Raw genomic sequence first — 14,096 nt, forward strand, 5'->3', positions numbered from 1 at the left:
TGGAAATTCACGGTACACCGGTATCGAATTAACCGGACAAAGGTCTTCTTAAGAATTCGCGCAAGCGAACCGGCAATAGATCGAACCTCGCGATATCGTTTATAACTGGAGAGTGACCAAGCAACCGGCACAAGATTCGCAGATACATAGTAATAGAGAATTGTCGGGTATAATCGAGCGATACCATCGCCATTGGCCTTCTTCATTTTCGTGGTTCATTTAACGGAAATAGGAAAGCCGTGGACATCTCTTCGCCTTGGTTCGAGAAACATTGAAATGCTAAAGGACCGTTGTTCATCCCTGTCAGTGAAGTTGCATGGGTCAAGCAGGCTTCAAACACAAAGAAATTTATCAGGATCGTTTTCTGATACTTGATAGATTCGAGAAATTTATTGTGTGTTTTACGTAAAGAACGTAGTAGAAACAAGGGATGAAGTTCGATCATTTATCTGATATATATTATATGTAATTGGAATTTAATTTTCGATCTAAGACGAATAGAGATTGAAGTTAGAGATCAACCTGAGCCCTGTTACGAACGTAACTTACCACAAGCGTGACTCATACTAATATTATAAATCAGCAGGTTAATGAAACATCTAGACAATTATATAAACGTACATCTTATTTAATCCTTTCCAATTTCTTCAAAGGATACGTTTTTGAAAGAAACAATAACCAACGATAACAACTAGCCTAATATTCCATCAATTCACCCCTTTCCCTTTCGATCGGCCCAACAATCGTCCAATTCCACAATTCTCCCCCAAAAAACCTGGTCGTCGATCGTAATCCACGATCTTCCACAAAAACATGCATCCCCTTTCTATCAACCCTGTCGTCTACTCGTTACGCGCGCCCTCGGTTCTCCGGAAGGTTCCACCTACTCGAAAGAATCCACGCTGCAACGAGGCAGAACACAGGAAATAAGGTCGTCGAGAGAATTCGCTTATTCATCGGCGTTACTTTCGTGAATCGAAGGGCTGATGGCTTTGAGTTGAGTTAATATTTGTCGTGTGGTCGTGGAAAGACAGAGACGAAAGGAAGGAGAGAGGGTGGGACAGAGGCTGTCTGCGCGTACATGTAAAGCGGTACGTATAAAGGCTTAGGTAGCTGCACCACTACCTACATGGAAATCTAATCACGGCAACCCCTGCATGGGCCTCGCGTTACCAACCGCCAATGTAACTAAACTAACGAAATTGAGTTAGGCACCGTCCGCACATCGCAGCCACAGCTCCTCGTCAAACTAAATCCACCGCGGCCGGTTCACCCTCGCCGCATGTCACTGCCACAACTGGAACAAGAGACCTCTCGACTTAACGAAGTAAAATGCGTTAAAGATTTCCAGACACGTCGGTTGATTTATTTTCTTTCTTCTCTGCCTACCGCGTCTTCCTCTTCCGAGGGTGTAGTCTTGGTTTTATTTTTGCTTCGGTTGTTTTTTTATCTTTTTATCGTCAGGTTAGTCCCTCTTTTTCCTTTTCGTGTATCGTTCGAAGGTGAAAAGGCTGGTTTCGATGCGCGCAGCTACGTTTTCCAGCAAACGCGAGCTTGAAACGCGAGATTGATTCAGAAAATCGAAGAGCGTTTAGTTTTAGAGATTGGACGTTCGTTGTCGAAGATTCGTCGTTGAACTGGGACGATGGGAAATCTGTTTTTGCAGAAATTAATGGTAATTTTATGAAAACGTCTGGACAATTGTAGGATTTCTTTCATTGCCTCGATGCAAAGTTGCTCGGGATAATGTGAAACTGCTTTTTCGTACTTTACTTCAAAATTCGATGTCTCCGGCAATTTTGAGCGATAATACGGAAACAAGAGAAAACCTGTGGATGGTAATTTCACTTAACAAACTTGAAACGAGTCCATCGTTTCCCGTAAAAGCACCCAGAAGTTGGCAAAGCAATCTAAATTGGCGGAGTGCATTCCAAACAGCGTGCGTTTTACGGTGTTCAGATAGTACAGAGTGTCTGATGCAGTTTTAAATTGATTCTTTTACGTTCCTTATCTTTCAATCCTGTTCAGCTTTCCCGTATTTTTTTGTTCTCATAAACCGTATTACATGGAAATTCTCTTATCCTCCACTTTGTCAGACCTTGTACCGAAGGAACAGAATTTCTGTAATAACAAACGTCGATCTGCACATTATTCCTTCAACACTCGTCGCGAAAAAATAACCTATTACCAAGCTCGATCTTTGCTAAATTGATCACGCCGGCAGCACGGATATTTTTCCATCATCCCCAAGGAAATATCTGCGAGCCACCGGACAGACGGGCAAAACGTTCCCTTAGATACTTGTCAAAATATTATGACGGCCAGGTAGCTTCCACTACAGGTCTAAATTAAGTTTTCTCCATCTAACGTCGTATTTATGGTACGATTATTATTTACAGCTTCTATATTTTATACAGCTCCTTTTAACCAAAATAATAATCTACTTTAATAGGTAACTTCACAATTGGAAAATATTCTTTCGCTTCGTCTCGACGAATCATAAATAATTGCAACCTGTTTGAAGATTACATTACGTAATTTTATTTTGTATTTTACATATTCTACATACAGTTTAATTCGAAAAGTAATTTTTACGTGTATTGTTACAACACAATATATAACATATAATTCAAATTGAAATAACAAAACTCCAAAAGCATCAATCGGTCAAGAATTAAAATTCTCTGTTTAATTACACTCTATATTTACTTGAAACTACGATAAAAATCCGCCCTATTTCTTTCATCGACGAACCAACTATCGATCGCACAACAACGTTTCGCTGCAACGATCCATTCGCTTCTCATCAAGCGATCGAACCTCTCAAAGAATTACCAGCTCCACTATTCCGTGTAAACGAACGTACAATGAACGATCCTGCGCGAAAGAGACCTCGATCGGTAAAAGTTTAATCGGTATTCACGAATCGTCGTCGAAACGAAACGAAACGAACGGTTGTCGTGGCTGTAGGAAACGCGTTGGTCGGATGGGCGAAAGTCCGGTTGGATTATTCGGCGATCCGGGTCCGAAATATCAGAACGAACTTGTCGACCGGATAGCGAAAGCCAGACGCTGATCAATTCGACCAGTTAGCCAGCCACTTCGACTCGTTCCTGCTCCGTGGAGCTTAACAGATTAAGCGGTTCGCGTCGAGTTTGATCGAGTCTTCTAAGTCTTTCATTACGACGTCCCCGAGAGCGTGGGTGGAGTTTATTATTACGGGCAAGAAGCAGGAACGTCTTGTTTGTTAAACGAGGGGAGAGAAGAAGACGCAAAGGGGTCACCGCGTGGTTAGGATGCTATCTTCGGGGGTTGAACTCGGCAGTGAGTCACAATGGTCGGAATAAAGTGGAGGTAGCGTAGGTTCGGTGGACGTCAATCAATTCGATCGAGCAAACGTCTTTATTAACTCTTTGCTGACCCGTCCACTGGGACTCTACGTTGGGGATGTTGAAAGAGATTTTGGGTGGTTAGAATCACAGTGCTTTGGGCACGAGATTAACATAATATGGAAATTTCCATGCTCCGCCGTGTTTAACGGTAGAAATACCGGAATGGTGAAAACAAATAACTCGTAATTTATTATACTGGAAATTTAATAGGTTTAGTTGCTGTTAGTTCTAGGGTTGAGCTTTTCGTTTGCTCGGAGAATTTCTTAATCCCGAAAGGAACAAATCTCTAATTTACACGAATGAAAATAATCAGCGACGGAGAGTTTGTCAAACTGAACTATAAAAAACTGTAGAAAAGATCGTGGAAGTTAATTGTATTGGCGGGATTCGTGATATTCTAGAGTCGTTAAAGAAGCTCTAGAATAATAGAATCTTCGTAGAATGTTCCGAGTGAGACAATTGTTTATTATAAACGGTGATCTTCTTTTTTAAACGAGATTTATGTCAGAAATTGATGATCGAGAGAAACCACCGCGGAATGTTGATTTATCGAGTTCCGTTTGTTCATTATTATTCATCGTTGGCTATATGCACGGCAATATGCAATTTGATGCTAGCTGTCGAATACAAATTTATCTTTAACATACATATCGTTACACGATCACTATGGATCCGTCATATTCTTTACGGAAGCGTCTAAACTTGACTGTAGGAAAAACAGAGGAATGCTAAATTGCTTTGAACCGTGCCGATTCAAATGGAAACTCGGACATTCATCATCGCGTTCAATAACGCAGAATCCACGTACACGCCGCGAATGTTTCTGATTCCAGGTGCGAATCGTGTGAGGTCATCAGCATCCGCTACGATGGAGCACTTCGATGTACATCAGGGTACCCACATACTTCAAGTAAGCGTAATTCTGCATTTTTCCTTGCATTCGAAGCACGCATCGAAGTTAAAAAATACCTCTAATAATAACAAATCTTACATCGATGCAAAGCAATCGGTTTCGAAACGACTTTGAAGAAATCGTTTGTTCGAAAGAAATTTGTTCACCGTTTCAGTATAGAAAAAATAGTGAAAACGAAGCTCGGAAAATTACTTCCAACCCCTTTCAATACCCTGTGAATAATAAAGTTACCGTAAATTATTTACTCGACTTAATCAACTGCGGATTTTCATACGAGTTCGTATTTTCATAGATTTTCATCGAATCGAAGATTTGTTTCGCTTGTATATAAATATTTTTTCTTGCCTCTGAATATTTCACGTATCTTGGTACGTTATGTGAATCGTTATGTGTATTTCTGCACCCTGGAAATTCTTATGATCGCGTAAAAATCCGCGGTCTGGAGTAACGAGTAATGTGACAAAATTAAAATGGAAAAGAGATACTAACGAAATAATCGTAAGCGAAAATTGTGACAAAGATTCGGACGCCGGTATCCCAGGAGCTGACAGAAGGGGGCTGGGAGTGATCGCGAGATAACCGGGATGCCACGTTGGTACCGGTAGAAAAAAGAAAATAAGTGAAAGAGCAAACGAAAGAAAAAGGAGATAGAAAGAGGCTGAAGAGCGATTGCACTCATATTTTCCGTTTCAGTCGTTGGACGGGTTCGCGATGGCGGTCGCCGCTGATGGACGGTTCCTGTACATATCCGAGACCGTCTCGATTTACCTTGGACTCTCACAGGTGAGTGTGTAGCTAGCTTGTCCATTCCCTTACGAATCGTCGTTGTAAGCGTGACTTGTTCGCGGGGATGTTGATGGAACCTAGACTAAACGAGTATAGTATAGGGATGAAGCTAAACAGAGAAAGAAAAAGAGAAAGAGAGAGAGAGAAAGAGAGGGTTTGAGCACGAAGGGGGGAGGAAGTAAAAGACGAACGAACGAACGAACGAACGAAGCCAGGGCGTAGAAGAGATAGGTGGTGGCGGCGGGGTGGGTGAAATGAAGCGGAAGACATATAAGACACAGGCATGCACGTGAGGCTGGCACGTATGCGCGAGCCGGAAGGGCAAAGATAGCAGCACACCGAGGGAACACGGCCCGTGGAAAAAGGAGAAGCTCGATGAAGAGGAACGAAGGGTAAGAGACGAAGGCGGTGGCGGAGGTGGCCACGGCGAACGATGAAAAAGAAGGGAAGAGACGAGGAGAAGAGGGAAAAGAAGCAACGACGCGAGGTAGCATGGCTCGGGAAAAAGAGGAGGTGGATAAGGACGAAAGAGAGGGAAGAAGAGAGAGAGAGAGGTCAAGGGAGGAAAAGAGGAGAAGGTTGTACGAGTTGGCGGCCATACTGGCTGGCACCAAGCATGACATAGACGAGGGAAGGATGGGTGGTGGTTGGGGGCGGGGGTGGTCGCATGCGGCTCACGTAGCCTCTGCACGGCGGCGTGTTCGCCATTCCTAATGCCGCCCGTGAAGGTAGATGGAGAAAAGAGAGAGAGAGACAGAGAGAGACAGACAGACAGACAGACAGAGAGGAACAGCTAGACTGGGAAGGGAGCGTGGAACGGAGAAACGGAGGAACAGAGACGGATAGAGCGCTATAGCGGGAGGAACAGGAGGTGAACGGGAGGTGACCGGTGTACCAGCTCGGTTCTGCGAGACTCGTGGAGCAATCAATAGGGTGTTTCGGGGATTCGGGAAACCGGCGCCGACGTTGCCACAAACATGGCCGCCGGCAGCCCCTGTGTTCCGGAGGTATTTCTTCTTTGCGAGAGTGAACCGGCCAACGGAATGCGTGGCCGTAGGTAGATGTTCCAGCGCAGACATGGAAATCGAGTCGAGTGGAAGCTGTTCTTTCTCTCGCCCCGTATTGCAATCGTATCGTTCCTCAAGGCTCCTACTTCTTTCCTCCATTCGGAGTCTGCACCCTCTAGCGAGGAACGCGATATAGTTCCATGGCGTTCCGGTACGTTAACGATTTCCAAGTCTCGTTGGCGTGGTTGATTTTTAATGGTTCTCCCTTCGCTGTTTGGTGGGTTACGAGGGTACTGGTTTTAGTATTATTATTATTCTGTCGGCAAGTTCGATTGAAATTAAAGTTTCCGTGCCCGATGAAATTGACTGCCTCCCGCTCTCTCTCTCTCTCTCTCTCTCTCTCTCTCTCTTTCTCGGTCTCTTCCTCCGTCGATCGTCGAAGCCTCCCCCGATGGGAAACCGTACCCCTCTGAGCTAGTAATCTACTTCGCGGGATTTACATACTCTTACGTGCTTTGTCTTTGAGCAAGTTCCCGGAATCTTCGGATCGAAGGGTAAATCGACGTGTTAGGGTTGCCTGAGTGTTTAAGTAATTGCGCCAGATCAAGAAGAAGGTATATTAAAAATGATAATAATTACGCGGCTGAGAATATTCAGAGAATTTATTAACCATTGAATAATTAAAACACCGACTTTATTCATAGATAGACGATACCGAATCGTTTTTCCTTCGGATATCTATCGAACGAAGTCCTTTTATTGGTAGAGATACTTGTAATTAAATAACGGGCGTGTTATTCCAGCGAAAAATACAAATTGTTTTGCTTTCCGTTGTTGTCGGTATTTATCGATATTCCACCCTCACGCCGTTCCGCAAAGTTTTAATAATAAAATTTCGGTTTCAAACGTGTCCCGTGTTTTTACTACGTTTTAGGATTCGCTTGAAAAATACCACTTTGACGAACAATGGAATTACTCGCATTTGTTGGTGGAAGGGATCCTTTAAAAAATATTTCGCCCTCCGAAACACGGGTTTTCGTAAATTCTTTTACGCAAATACAGATAACCATTGCCATCGAACGAGAGGAAGCCGTCGGTCACGTCGAAGCAGTTTTTCGTGGAAACTATCGTATTAAGGCCCGCAGAGTTTCCCTGTAATGAGACCACCTCGAGAAAGCTGTCCTCGACTGCAGTTTTTCCTCTAATTAAGTCACCTTTCTGCGACTTGTCAAGGAAATTACGATGTTTAAACACGTGTTCTTCCACTAGCACTCGCATTTGTCTCATACTTCGAATTCTTGAAGGAAAAGTCAACATAATAGCTTGTCTCCGATCGAAAGTTCTTATTGAACTAATTTACTTATTAGGACTTACGATAAAATTTCAAAATTCCAAAATTGAGAAAATATCGAAAGACACGAGAGAGGACGACATTTTTGTGAATTTTAGGTAGAGATGACGGGATCAAGCGTTTTCGATTACGTTCATCAGCAAGACCACGCGGAAGTCGCGGAACAATTAGGCCTGGGACTGACATCGAGCACCTCTTCCGGTCCACACTCGTCGAGCTCCGGTTTAGCGTCGCCGAGTAGCGCGGCGTCCGAAGAACACGGTTCATCTTCCACCGCGAATCCCGACGGTAAGTTTCTGCCGTGACGTGTATTTTTTTTTTTTTTTTTTTTTTTTTTTTGAACGACGCGTCTCTCGTCGACTGAACGAGCCGTGATGACATCATTCGCGTCGAGATTACGAAGTTGATAAACTTTCAGTAGCCGCTAAAGGATCGTGAATAGATGCGTCGTTGATAAATCTCGACGAAGCAGCGACTAACTTTTTCTCTTTGCTTGAACGTAGTTTTATCGTTCTATCTAAGAAATATTCGTTCGTTTGATCCGAATTTTGTTTCGCTTTTTATCCATGTCGAAAAATGTCTCATTTTTTATTCATTGCTTGTGGGACTTTGTCGTAATTTATGAACCAAGATCTTGTTTCCTTCTGAATTTTTGAAGTTTCCAATTGAATATTGATGGTTTGAAGTATAATTCGAAGAAGAAAATCGGTATTCTTCTGTACACGCGTGCACGCACGTGTAAGTAACGAATATTCATGCGTTGTCTTTAATCTAATTATAGTGTCGTCGGTGATGTCGTTATCGGCAAATAATCTTTACAAGGGATACGATCGTGCGTTCTGCGTGAGGATGAAATCCACTTTGACGAAAAGGGGGTGCCATTTTAAGTCGTCTGGTTATAGGGTGAGTACACTGTTTCCTCAGAAATCCTATATTTTCAAAGATCACCCTCTCATCTTCTTTCGTTCCGATGCTTAAACATTTTCATTCTGTGTTCCAAGGATTCTTCGAACCGTAACTTTCCACTAAACATGACGAAATAAAATATTCTAATTGATAGCAATCATGATTTACTTATCTATCGTCGATCTATCGTAATTTACCATCGATCGGATTCTGTGAATTCCTGATTTAATCGATTTAACGAATCGCGAATCAATTGCGTTTAGTTAACGAAACCATGGATGTTAATAAGCAATTACGAATTCAGGTCGTGTTATTACTGTGCCGTTTGAGACCGCAGTATACGTTTGGCCATTCAAGAAAGTCTGCACCACCATTGATAGGCATGGTTGGCCTGGCGATCGCACTTCCTCCGCCAAGTGTGCACGAAATTCGCCTGGAAGCCGACATGTTCGTCACGCGGATCAGTTTCGACTTTCGGATAGCGCATTGTGAACCAAGGTGAGCGTTATAGGAAATTTTCTAGAAAATTCCATTCCTCTGTCTTTCTCTATTTTCCACGTATCTCGTTGTAATTAATTCTCGATAAGTTTATCTCATTTTATTATAATAATTAGCTAATTAGCTATAATTAGATAATTAGCTTCTGTGATTACGAACAACGTAATGTCCCGTTTTTATGTTGACCTATAGGGTGTCCGAATTATTAGATTATACAGCCGACGAATTAACGGGGAAGAATCTTTATACGTTGTGCCATGGGGAAGATGCGAATCGTCTTCGAAAATCTCACATCGACTGTAAGTATTTCCATAGATCTTCGTTTACCTCGTTTATCCACTTAATCCCTGCTTTGTCGAATCATTATGGAATACAAATTGAATCAGCTACTTCACTTGACTCTTTGCTCGTTATTTTAGCCGGTTAGTTACATCAGAATGATCTCGTTTGTTTCAGTGATTCACAAGGGGCAAGTGCTAACACATTATTATAGATTAATGAATAAAAGCGGAGGATACACATGGTTACAGACGTGCGCCACGGTAGTGTGCAATTCAAAAAACGCGGAAGAGCAAAATATCATCTGTGTCAATTATGTTATAAGGTAAATTTCATGGTGTAAGATATTCGTCTGAGATCAAGCATAACATTACGTTGAAATTTCTCGGATCGAACAAATTGTTTCAGCGGTCGAGAGTTCGAAAATTTAATCATGGACTGTTGTCAACTGGAAGAAGGCGTGATGGGCGTTAAACGCGAGGACGCAGCTGGAAACGATCCAGAAAATGGATCACCGGATGCCGATAGAGGAGGTATAAATCGATAGAGGAGGTATAAATTGCGACTTCTTTCTTTCCGCTATTCTTCCCAAAAAAATGACCGAATATAGCTACTTGATCTTCGTCGATAGTCCGAAACTTTCTAATCGCTAAGATAGCATCGTAACGCGTTTCAGAAGGAAGAAATCACGGTGGACCACCGAACCAGCATCAAGAACATCCTCACAGGTCGCCGCCTGAAGATCGCGAAGATACTCGCGGGTCGGAGAGCGAGAAACGAGGCAGCCGGCATCACGACAACATAGCTCAGTTACAGCAAGAGCCGCAGACAGCGGTAGGAAACATTAACACGCTCGTAGTGAAATTACGTGGACACAAGCGAAAGCTGCACGAGGACGATAGCAGCTCGATCGAGGAGGAGGACGAGGAGGACGACTCAACGGTGAAAGTCACGAATAACGAGAGAAGCCACGCTCTAAGTCCAGCTCCATCAAACCATTCCATTTCAGGAGGTGAGCAAGTACTGTGCTCGGCCAGTCCTAAATCGAGACGCGTGGAAGATAGAACGAGCAACGCCGACAGTACCGGCACCTCCGTGAAAGATCTAGAGCAGGCGATGTCCAAGCATCTGCCAGTTCAGAATCTCAATAAATCTCATTCACCGACGCTGCATCAGCCTACGGATTTCAGCACGGACGCGTTGCTCAAGCAGCAACAGCAAAGGAGTACGATACAATGGATCGGAGCTCATCATCATCTGGGACACCTAAGTCCGCAACAATCGACTACCGCGCCATTGCCAGCGTCCGCTCTTCTACGACAATTATACGCCAACAGAGAGAGCGTGATACGAGCTAACGTTCACGGAATCACGTCCAGTAGTACTACAAGAACCTCTTCTTCCGGTGGAACCTATTACGCCGGGGACACGACACCCAGTGGTCCTCTACCCACTCCACCTGGCTCCGAAGGATCCAGCACCTACGGCGAACATCAATTTGTGTTGGCAACACACAATCAGAAAAATTCCACCGGAACAAGTTGCGCCGATGCGTTTACCAGCCTGGTTTCCTCGTATTCTACCGCCAGCGGTTACACGGTCGATTATCACTCGGCGATGACTCCGCCGTCATCCGTTTCACCGAGAGACAAGCAACAACAACAACAACAGCAACAGCTGCATCCGGTAAACGTGATAAGCAGCTACGAAGGCTCGTCGGCTTATAGCGATCCCGTGTTACGACACCAATACGAGCCAGCGCAACCATTGCCTTTAAAACCACAAGTGTATTCGGCTGCTGTTCATCCGAGCGCGTTGGACGCTGCTGCAGCGTATGCCTCGGCCGGTTTAAGCGAGCAAGCGCAATTTTATCATCACCCGGCTGCCGGAGCTGGTTTCCACATTTACCATCCGACGAACAAGTCGACGACGAACGGTTGGTACAGTTCGACATCCTAGTGGCGTGCGCCGGCACGCGAGAGACGTGTACTTAAGTAACTGAAAATTCTGAGCCCAAAGTCCCCACATGCATATCAGTGATATCATATTCACCTCGGCATCTCTGTACACCGATTTCCCTCTCGTTTCCCCTCTCTCCTTCCATACATTTGTTCATCTTTCCCTTTCGGTTATCTCCTATTTTCGCTTTATCTATTCTTCACTTTCGCCACAAGCTCATCGTTTCTGTCTTCCCCTAAGCTAGTTTTCATTTTTTATCCCCGCGTCTTTTCCCATCACCCAAGCGATCATACGCGCGCATACAATGTGCCAATTGAACTGTAAAAAATCGCTGCTCTCTATTCTTGACTATGTAGAACGACTTATTGTAATATAATAGAAATAAATTATTATGTATGTTGACATTTTCGGAGATATTCGCGAAAGCAAAACGGAGGATAGGAGTTTCTTAAAAAAAAAAAAAAAAAAGAAAAAGAAAGAGAAACACAAAAAAGGGAAGGAATAAATTTGAAACACAGAGGAGAAGAATATGTTTTGATGCGACGCTCAAGGGGCAAAACGGTGAATCTCGAAACGCGGTGACCAATTAATTTAATATAGTCCCACGTGAACACGAGAATAACGCATGAAAGAAGGAACAACGGAGGAACGAAGACAGAGATTTACCAGCGTTATTGCTGTAAAAAAAAAAAAAGAGAGAAAAAGAAGAAACGCTGGCGTGGTTGTTAGCGATAAATTTACTCGAGAAGCCGTACTTGTCGTAAATTTTTTATACTTGTAACATTTTGTTGCGTAAATACGATGACTTTAGTAAAGTCAACAGTGCAATCGTTACACGTTTTTTAGCGTTAATTTAAGAGGATCGGATAGAGAAGAATAATGTTTACCTTTTTGCTTATAAATGAAAAGAAGCGTTGTTTCTGTGCGAGAGAAAGGAGAGAGTGTGAGTGTGATAGAAAGAAAGAAAGAGAGTATGTAACACTACGAAGGAAATCGCTATCTCTATTAATATAGAAAATTATTTTAACGTTCTATCAATTTTATCAATCTATCAGTTACATTTATTAATCGTTGTCAACAAAAGTCACGTATTAAATTTGATTGTTCGAATCTTGACAACGTAAACGTTAATACATATCGATTTGTCCGATAACGATAAATCACTGCCTTACCAATTGCATATGGATATATAAATGTAAAAGGCGCTTACCTTTAAAAAAAAAAGCTATGCGAATGTGCAACGAATCTTTTTTGTCGAAGTAAAAGTTACTAAGCATGGACATACATGTTGCTAGAGGTAGCGAATTCTTTCAAAGAGATTATTATGTTTTGTTGTAAATTGATGAATTGTTTTTTGACGAGTACACATGTAAATACAATTTTATGTGCTGTAAGATTCACCTGTTGAATATTTCTATTCATAATTTTTCGGAATATTTCTACGGAATTTATTTTCGTTGAAAGAAAATTGTAAGGCAGTGACTTAAGCATTAAAATATATGCATAACGTCTCCATCTTGGTAAAACAAAAACTTGTGATTCAGTACAGCTTTCACCCTTGGGATTAAAAAATTATAATATAATTTTAAAATGATGAAAGATTGAATTTTCTTTTCGTCATAATTCTACAATATTCTTCAAAAAATAATATCTCCACTCACGATTAGCAAATTTACAATATTGTGCTTTTTAATGCTTTACAAAATTAAACAAATTTATCACTCCACATCTTTCATCGGAATACAATACACAACAAATTATAAACATTTCTTGTTTATATTTTTATTCACAATTTAAGTTTGAAATACATATAAGTTATATTATTTTATTATTATTGTATTATTTGTAAATTTCATTTTATCCTTTATAATTAATATTTACCCGACTAATTCAGATTAATCTACGTATGTTTGAAATCTTATCAACAAATTCTAATACTTAAATAAGGCATAATATCTATTAACATCCATCTACCAGAGAGATAAGAAATACTTAAAATTGGATGTAAATCAGCTTCCACCAAATACCGATGTTGCACATGTAAATGCCAAAAAATTAAATATGTGCAAAAGCATTTTGTATAGAGAAAATACTTACATTAATTGCCAAAGTCTATGAATACACAAATGCAGTACATACAAAAACATCCCTTAAGTTAAATTATTCTTCAAAAATGTATAAGAAACTAAAATCATACATAAGAATTACAAGACTAATAGTAAATTTACTTGTTCTATTTTATTGCTGAAATAATGGTTAGCTTCGAATTAAATTGGATATAAATATCTCTAGGTATTTATATTATTCCTCATTTAGAAATTCATGATATAATTTAAAGATAAAGTTACAGCGGATTGACATAAATTATTATGAAAGCTATCAGTTTTCATTCAAATTCTAATAAATTTTAGCTTCCTGTCTTTAATGCTCAAATCAAATGTTACTTATTATGCTAAAAAGAATGATATTTTAAAACATAAAATTTTAAAAATTACTTTTTTTTACCAAAAATGGAGCAACCGACATACTATATTGAATAACAATTACATATTTTTGTCGTTTTATATTATAATAATCATACTTTTCATTATAAGAGAAAGGTCGCAGAACCTAGAAATAAAGAAAATAAAATGATAAATTACGTTACTCGACAATGTTCAGTGGCTACCTTATAAGGTTAATAAAGAGGTTAATAGTAAGGTTAATAATAACCTCTTTCTCATGAAATTACTTTCCTTATACTTCACTATACTAATTGTCGATGCTTTTTAAAACGCTCATTTAAGATATAAACTGAAATTAGCTATAAAATCACCTTTATGAAAAATAATCAATTCGTTATCTCCAAAAATTAAAATTAAAAAATTTTCGGAGCTCCATTTAAATCTAGAACACCACTATTTATCATCGATGTAATAATGATTCACTAATTTAAAACTTTGCCTGTCAATTAATTAATAAAACAGATGCAAACGAAACACTTGAAGTTTTCCAAACTTTAGGTT

General features: G+C 40.8%; 1 protein-coding gene and 1 long non-coding RNA gene across 11 annotated transcripts in view; one reads left to right on the forward strand and one right to left on the reverse strand.

Moving 5' to 3' along the window:
* LOC126870977 (protein trachealess) overlaps positions 1-11,575 on the forward strand; it is a 137,840-nt gene extending 126,265 nt beyond the window's left edge. For all 10 annotated transcript variants that reach the window (XM_050629257.1, XM_050629260.1, XM_050629259.1 and 7 more), the window contains 9 exons: positions 4,226-4,302; positions 4,999-5,088; positions 7,548-7,737; positions 8,231-8,352; positions 8,660-8,853; positions 9,046-9,152; positions 9,310-9,457; positions 9,541-9,665; positions 9,809-11,575. In XM_050629257.1, the coding sequence (XP_050485214.1) occupies positions 4,226-4,302; positions 4,999-5,088; positions 7,548-7,737; positions 8,231-8,352; positions 8,660-8,853; positions 9,046-9,152; positions 9,310-9,457; positions 9,541-9,665; positions 9,809-11,091 (2,336 nt within the window). In that variant the 3' untranslated portion in view covers positions 11,092-11,575. The remainder of the gene's footprint in view (positions 1-4,225; positions 4,303-4,998; positions 5,089-7,547; positions 7,738-8,230; positions 8,353-8,659; positions 8,854-9,045; positions 9,153-9,309; positions 9,458-9,540; positions 9,666-9,808) is intronic.
* LOC126871007 (uncharacterized) lies at positions 11,543-14,008 on the reverse strand. The gene is made up of 2 exons (XR_007691489.1): positions 13,907-14,008; positions 11,543-13,701 (listed from the first exon to the last, which is right to left on the reverse strand). It is a non-coding gene; the product is annotated as an uncharacterized LOC126871007 (long non-coding RNA).
* Between the last annotated feature and the right edge of the window lie 88 nt (positions 14,009-14,096).

Source organism: Bombus huntii, chromosome 11 (assembly GCF_024542735.1).
Source record: "Bombus huntii isolate Logan2020A chromosome 11, iyBomHunt1.1, whole genome shotgun sequence".
NCBI lineage: Eukaryota > Metazoa > Arthropoda > Insecta > Hymenoptera > Apidae > Bombus > Bombus huntii.